This window comes from Anomaloglossus baeobatrachus, chromosome 8 (assembly GCF_048569485.1).
Source record: "Anomaloglossus baeobatrachus isolate aAnoBae1 chromosome 8, aAnoBae1.hap1, whole genome shotgun sequence".
Lineage (NCBI taxonomy): Eukaryota > Metazoa > Chordata > Amphibia > Anura > Aromobatidae > Anomaloglossus > Anomaloglossus baeobatrachus.
In genome coordinates, this window is record NC_134360.1 from 256,540,144 (window position 1) to 256,548,418 (window position 8,275).

An 8,275-nucleotide genomic window follows, 5' to 3' on the forward strand; every position below is an offset into this window, starting at 1 on the left:
AGGAGGTCAGGACCCACCGTGTCCATGACGTAGCGGGTCCTGATTGTAGGCACGAGCAGCTGCGGTCTCCTGCGGAGGAGACTCAGGAGATCAGGACCCACCGTGTCCATAACGTAGCGGGTCCTGATCGTGGGCACGAGCAGCTGCGGTCTCCTGCGGAGGAGACTCAGGAGGTCAGGACCCACCGTGTCCATGACGTAGCGGGTCCTGATCGTGGGCACGAGCATCTGCGGTCTCCTGCGGAGGAGACTCAGGAGGTCAGGACCCACCATGTCCATGACGTAGCGGGTCCTGATCATGGGCACGAGCAGCTGTGGTCTCCTATGGAGGAGACTCACGACCCCGCAGGTCAGGACCCACCATGTCTAGGACGTAGCGGGTCCTGTTCGTCGGCACGAGCAGCTGCGGTCTCCTGCGGAGGAGACTCAGGTCAGGACCCACTGTGTCCATGACATAGCGGGTCCTGATCGTGGGCACGAGCAGCTGTGGTCTCCTACGGAGGAGACTCACGACCCCGCAGGTCAGGACCCGCCGTGTCCAGGACGTAGCAGGTCCTGTTCGTTGGCACGAGCAGCTGCGGTCTCCTGTGGAGGAGACTCAGGAGGTCAGGACCCACCGTGTCCATGACGTAGCGGGTCCTGATCGTGGGCACATACCCTAAGTGAATGTGATATTATGAAAACTCATGCCCACTGTTGGACTGGGCGAGAGTATGAGCAAAATTATCTGGCTATCATCAGAAAGTGAGATATTTAAAGGGGCTTTCCATCTGTAGTAGCAGAAGGATGTGCCGTGACTTTACGATCAGTGGGGTCTGGCCTCTGGGACTGTTGCTGAGTGAAGAGACCACAGTTTTAGTTTAGTTCAGCGTCCTCCTCTAAGTGGCTGTCCGGGGAGCGGCCGTCGCTCTTATTTACTATCATAGGGCCACTCTGCAGATTCCTACACGGCGTATGGCCAAGGGGCTGCTCTGCAAGACAAAACGGCAACACTAAACCAGTGTTACCACTATCTCATGATCACCGTGAAGGAATTCTACAAAACTTTGTCAGCATGTGATTATCCTAAAGAGTGACAAATAAATACAAAAGCACCACATCCCTTCTATAGGTGGTGATCAGACTTTAGCGGTGTCATAGGGGCCACTAAAGACTACATTCAGTTTTCTATTATTTAATTAAAGAGGTTCTCCTCTACTTTTACATTGATGGGCTATCCTCAGGATAGGTCATCAATGTCCTATTGGTGGTGGTCCAACAACCTCATCACAGCCAATCAGCAGTCTTTGATGCCGGCGGCGGTAGCATGAAATTCTCCATCCCGGTGCAGCTCCATGACATGATAGTGACCGCAGCTAGGAAATACACATCTGCCTCCCATTCTAATCAATAGGAGGCGGAGGTGCAGTACCCGACCGCGGCCACTATCAGAAGATGGAGCAGCTCCGGAACTGAGCACTTCTGGCTGCTGGCACCGAAAACAGCTGATCGATGGGTGACAGACCCCGGCCGATCAGACATGGATGACCTATGCTAAGGACAGGCCATCAATCTAAAAGTAGTGGACAACCCCTTTAAGTCATTTTTAGGGGAATGTGCACTTTTAATTGAACACCGTCAGTATTCAGAGGCCAACATACCATATTCATAAAATACCATAGTCATAAAATACCAACCCAACTGTTATTTTTTTGACCATAGATCGATATTTAAGATTTTAACTTTGTCTGAAATGATTTTTCCTCTGTCTTATTAAGATCCACAGGAGGTATTGAAGGCCATGCGTAATTATGTCAGATACTTCTTTGGCTGCAAGGAGTGCGCTCGTCACTTTGAGGAAATGGCCAGAGAGTCGATGAACGGCGTCCGTAGTCTGGATGAAGCCATCAGATGGTTGTGGCTCAGTCATAACAAGGTTAATAAGAGACTGGCTGGTAAGTCCATAAGTTAGGAAAGAACTAGGCGAAAAATTCCTTCATGGGATAATATTGCTGCAGGTGGGAACTGCTACTTCTGCTGGACTCCACATCTGTAATACACAGCTGCTGTTCTGACCATAATACCAGTGCCGATCAATGGTTTCCTGATCTGAGCAAAATATCCTATATATGCCTATGAGGCACATAGATCAGGAGACCAGCTATTAGCCAAATAAATAAATATTTAATTAAAAAAAATGACTTTGGATCCCTCCCATAACGGCAAAGATAAAACAGACAGCTGTGGGCTGATATTATCAGGCTGGGAAGGACCATGGGTATTAGGACCTTCCCAGCCTAAAAATACCATCCGCAGCTGACACAGAAGTGGCGTATCACATTAGATAGGCCAATTCTGGCACTTCATCCCGGCTCCTGATTGCTCTGATGTTGTGACAATCGAGGTAATGATTTATGGGGATTGATGTCTGCTGTATAGTGTAAGCTGCCATCAAGCCCTGGTGTTAGTAATGGAGAAGTTTCTATCAGATACCCCCATTACTAACCCAGTAATCTAAAAAAAAAAAGACACAAATGGAAAAATAATTTAATTTATTTTAATAAAGACTCCCTTGTTTACCATATTATTAAAAAAAAAAAAAAAATCCGCCGCCTGTCATAGTCCAAAATAGGATATCTGAAAAAAAAATAATTACAAACCCAGAGAAATAAAACAAGACACTAAAGGGGGCTTTACACGCTGCGATATCGTTAATGTTTTATCGTCGGGGTCACGTTGTTAGTGACGCACATCCAGCATCATTAACGATATCACAGAATGTGACACATACCGGAGACCTTAAGCGACCTCAAAAATGGTGAAAATCGTTCACCATGGAGAGGTCGTCCCAAACTCAAAAATTGGTAATGGTTGATTATCGATGCTGTTCATTGCTCATGCGGCAGCACACATCGCTATGTGTGACACCGCAGGAGCGAGGACCGTCTCCTTACCTGCCGCCGGCCCCAATGCGGAAGGAAGAGGTGGGCGGGATGTTTACATCACGCTTATCTCCGCCCCTCCGCTTTGATTGGCCGGCCGCTTAGTGACGTTGCGGTGACGTCGCTGTGATGCCGAACGTCCCTCCCCCTTGAAGGAGGGATTGTTCGGCAGTCACAGCGACTCCGCCGACCAGGTAAGTATGTGTGACGCTGCCGTAGTGATAATGTTCGCTAAAGCAGCAATCACAAACAATCGCATGCGCGACGGGGGGAGGTACTTACACGCTCGATATTGCTAGAAATTGCTAGCGATAGCGCTACCGTGTAAAGCCCCCTTTACACTCATTCACCACTTCGTCAAAAGTGAAAAAAAGAAATTCCCAGCTGCTCCAACGTAGTCCAGGGGAATTCGACGAACAAAGTCTCTGGAGCATCGTTCTAACACTCCATAGACGCTGCTGACCGGCAGTTCTGGGTCACACTGTTCTGCGGGAGACTTGGCGTCCATGAAGAGCGGTGACATCAGTAACATTACCGCTCGTCAGCAGCACAGTGTGACCTGGTGACCCGGCGACCCTGAACAGCGGTAACATTACGGATGTCACCGCTCTTTAGAGGCGCTGGTACAGCGTGACCCAGAATTGCCTGTAAGCAACGTCTATGGAGTGTCAAAACTATGCTCCATAGAATTTGTTCATTTGGCGGACTACGCAGATTCCATGGAACATGGTAGAGCTGCATGTTCTTTTGTATTTTTTGGTTTGTTTTTTATAAAATTGTAAACGAGGGAAAGTTTTGGATGGTGTTTCTAGAAATAAATGATTTTTGTTTGTTTGGGTTTTCTTTATGTTGTTTTTTTTTTTATTACTGGGTTAATAATGAGTGTCTGATTGATGTCTTTCCATTACTAACACCAGGGGTTTATGCCAACTGACATTACACAGCTGACATCAACCCCATGAACCATTACCCTATTGGCACCTCAAAAGACACCACTATAAAGTCTACTCTCATAAAATACTATTTTATTTCATAAATATTAAAACAGAACAGTAGTGTTGTTCTCATCAGGCATATTAAAAATACAATAAACACACATATAGGGTGCAGGTGTCAACCAAGTGTTATACCCTCGCCTGAGGACAGCCTCAGACCGTGGTTATATGAGGAGGATAGAGTGGAGACGTTAGTTGGTCACTGTCAGGGTGATACTCGTTAATGTAAATGCTGTATGTACCTTCCTTCGCAGTGGTTAGATATCTACACTTATAATGAACCTGTCTCCGCTCAGGGTATACGTCAGCCTCACCGTCCTAGCTACCCTCTAGCGGGGGTACCACCACCAGAAACATAGTGATTTAAGAGTGTAAACATAGAAATAGAACCATAGACAACAAAGACAATTTGCGTTAGATGTCCAGGGTTCTTCTGTTTGGTATAGTTTCCCTAGTTAAGAAGTACTGGATTAGTTAGGTTAGAGCTTTGAAGCACCACTTAGCTTATGGGCCCCCAGCTCTCCCGACGCGTTTCACCCCCCCTAACGCAGTACGGGGGATCATCAGGGGATATGATCAGTAACACTCCTTAGAGATAAGGACACAAGGGGGTGATCCTTGCAGTTAGGATCGTAATACTTGTTCCCTTGTTGATATATATTATATAGTTAGACGACTTTCTCAGTCCGGATAATTGTTCGGGTTTTCATTGGTTATTTCCTAGAAGCATGAGCTCAACCAGTAAGGACTGTAAGTCCCGAGTGGCAGCCACTCTATACACACTGGGATCTCATGGTAAGAAGGTTCCAGGCCGGCCGTAGCGTCCTCTCTTTACTTGATCCAGACAGTCAAGTCTGCTAGGACGGTGAGGCTGACGTATACCCTGAGCGGAGACAGGTTCATTATAAGTGTAGATATCTAACCACTGCGAAGGAAGGTAGATACAGTATTTACATTAACGAGTATCACCCTGACAGTGACCAACTAACGTCTCCACTCTATCCTCATCATATAACCACGGTCTGAGGCTGTCCTCAGGCGAGGGTATAACACTTGGTTGACACATGCACCCTATATGTGTGTTTATTGTATTTTTAATATGCCTGATGAGAACAACACTACTGTTCTGTTTTAATATTTATGAAATAAAATAGTATTTTATGAGAGTAGACTTTATAGTGGTGTCTTTAGAAAATTACTACCTCTATATCACCTTTTGTGGTTCGAGTGACCCTATTGGCACCTCACCAGGGCAATCGAGAGGAGCTGAAGCTAAGCACCAGAATTTGTGCATCTAATGTGATGTGCCATTTCTGCAGAGGTTGCGGGCTGGTATTTTTAGGCTGGGAAGGGTTCAATAACCATGGGCCTTCCCAGCCTGATAATACCAGCCCGCAGCTGTCTGCTTTACCTTCACAGTTTATAAAAAATGGAGGGGACCCCACGTAAGTTTTTCTTTTAATTTATTTGGTCAATATCTGTAAAAGCTATCATTTGCTCATCTTTAACACTTAAAGTGAGATTCTTTGAATGCATTTAATTCTAGTCTGTGGTACACAGATGTCATCCGTCTGCCATACACGTTTTTCACGAACCCATAGATTCTATTTATCATTTTCATCCGTGCTGACGCTAAAAAACGGATATGGTCCTTTGCGGATCACACGTACACATGTCTGTTTCACATGGACAAATGGTCCGTGTGAAAATCAACACCTGTATTTTAATGAGTATGTATATGAAACTGTCCCTAGTACGTGTGAAAAAGGACAGTACACTTACTGGAAACATGGACAGCTGAAGAGGACCCAAACCAGTAAAAGTATTAACAATGCAGCAGTTCTCATTTTTTTGGGGGGGGCTAACTAGGCATTTGAATGTAATTCATATAATTAAAAGATTCCTCTTGGGGAAGGGACTGTTACATATACCATGTGTTTTTGTTGAAGAATAATTTCGAAAATCCCATTAATTCCAAATGTAAATATAGAAATGTAATGGATAAATTATTTAGAAGACCACAGCCATGAGCACTAACCATATCACCTTTCCTTAGGAGATCCAACCGAAGATCCTGATTTTCCGAAGATTCAGTGGCCTCCTAAAGAGCTTTGTTCAGACTGCCAGAAAACGGTAGATAATAACGTGACCTGGGACGAAGCCGCTGTACTTCGCTTCATGAAGATACGCTTTTCGGAGGTCAATTTATCATACGACTATTTGGAGGATGAAGCGGACATGTTGGCAAAGCAGAGAAACGGTACAACTAAAGTCAGGTCCAAAAGGGAGGTCAGTGTTGTAGAAACGCTTCCCAAGAAACCGACTGTAAGTAATGTCCTAATTCCACCGGTTAAAGCAAAAGAACCAGGAGATCAACCTGTAGCTTCGAAAGGAAAACTCAACCCCAAACATCGGCCCTCCATAATAAAAATGAAATCTTTTACAGCTGTGGAAGCTAATAGAGGCGAAGAAGAGAACATTGTAGATTTAGACTCCTTCGAACACAACTTTTTTCCTCGTAGAACATTAAAGAATTCCAACTCTCAGAAGAATAGATTTGCCGTCCACCCAGAGAAAATAATGGACCTTCCCGATTCCAAGTTTGACCAAAACGCAGTAAGAGCTCGTCTGCTTAAAAGGGGGATAGATGCAAATTTTCTCATTGGGGTTGGGGTAGAGAGCGGAGATGTGAACGGGAAAAGGCGTTGGGTGAAGATGCTGGAAGTTGGGTTTTCTCGGCTGGACATCAGCCTTTGCGTCATACTGTACTTCCTCTCCAGCATGTGTCTACTAGCGATGTACCTGTATCTAAGTTTCCGGTCCCGGTTCAGACAGCGGTGTTTGTGTCCACAACCATGATACAAGTGTTGATGTGTGGTTTTATAGGACTACAGACCTGGTGTTTTACAGAACTGGACTTTCTGAAAGAGAACAATGCGCCATTATAATCTATGGAAGTTCTGTACCAATAGAACAAAACCACTGAAAGCTGAGCTCATCGTAGTTGTCCTGTCCACTGAGGTTTAAAACAATAAAAATAAAATCAAACTGTTAAAAAAAAAAAAAAAAAAAAAGTGTGGGTTTATTACCATGGTCGGGGTGCTATAATACATGAATGGCCTGAGACGTCTTCCCAGTCCTGTGATACTCACCATATACAACCTGGCTTCAAGCAATATCGGATCAATGAGATCAGCAGCCAAATACCCTGAAACAAAAACATTCTCTAAACACAAAAACCTGTGGAAAAGTGCAAAACCTGGCACATTACCCTAAAGATGTATAGGGCAAGACCTTCTCATTATTATGTAACGGTCCTAATACTGAATAACTTGATCTGTAAATGAATTCCGGACATAGAGTAAAGCAATAGCGATGGCCGTTCCGTGCTGTCCTGCAAGGCCATGTTTGTGAGGTTATTCAATGTGCACTCCACACCTTGGCCAGGTCTACACTAGGAGCTGAAGCTGACGCTTGGTCATTGATACCTGTCATGATTCATGCATGACTCTGCTGTTCCTGAGCCGGTGCATGTACCGGGAGGAGGAGGGAGGCGCCTGTCTGTTCTGGCCTCGTTCCAGGGGTCACGCCGCCATATCTTGGTACTGCTGCCTCCGAAACGCCACCAGTGATATTTCTGTCTCTTGTGTGCTCTGTTCCTGTGCGATGTGCACTGATTCTTGTCCTGCTTCCCGGTACTGTTTGATCTGACCTCCACTCCCCTTGCTCGACCTGACTTCCATCCTTCTTGCCTGACTTTACCTGACCTGATCTCTATATCCCCAACCTGTCCTTATCACCGTTCCTCCTGCCTGTTCGTACTTCCATCCCTCTTACCCGTCCGTACCTCTGTCTCTCCTACTCATACTTTCCTCCATACCTCCCTGTCCTCCAGTCTCCTGTTCTCTGTTCCCCACGTCCTTCCCTGTGCTTACTTGCTCTCCTGGTATCCGACCTCGGCTCTGTTCTTTGACTTTGGCTTGTTTTCTCCTCTGTACTGATGTGACATCCCATCTTAGACTCTGACTGATCGACTATCCCTGCTCTTGTATGAGTTCTTTTCCTACCTGAGTCCCTGCGCCCCCTAGTGGTAGCTTGACATTACTAACTTTGAGTGCCGTTGGGTTCCTGTCCACAAAGTTGAAAGTTATGCCTTGTCTTGATGTCAGCAATAGCCACATTGACATCTTTAGGTATCACCTCACCATGGTCAAAACAAGCAGCAACCCATGTATGTGCCATGTCAGAAGTCAAATTTCACCACCTGGTTGGCAGCAACAAAGCAAAGCATTGGTGATTTTAAGAAATACTATCTTTGTCTTGCGCCTCTGCTGCCAGAAGAACCTATCTCTTGTATTTT

At 45.6% G+C, this 8,275-nt stretch overlaps 1 protein-coding gene across 1 annotated transcript in view; it reads left to right on the forward strand.

The window, feature by feature from the left end:
* QSOX1 (quiescin sulfhydryl oxidase 1) overlaps positions 1-6,983 on the forward strand; it is an 81,914-nt gene extending 74,931 nt beyond the window's left edge. The window contains exons 11-12 of the mRNA XM_075320591.1: positions 1,757-1,933; positions 5,972-6,983. Of these exons, the coding sequence (XP_075176706.1) occupies positions 1,757-1,933; positions 5,972-6,774 (980 nt within the window). The 3' untranslated portion in view covers positions 6,775-6,983. The remainder of the gene's footprint in view (positions 1-1,756; positions 1,934-5,971) is intronic.
* Positions 6,984-8,275: the final 1,292 nt, after the last annotated feature.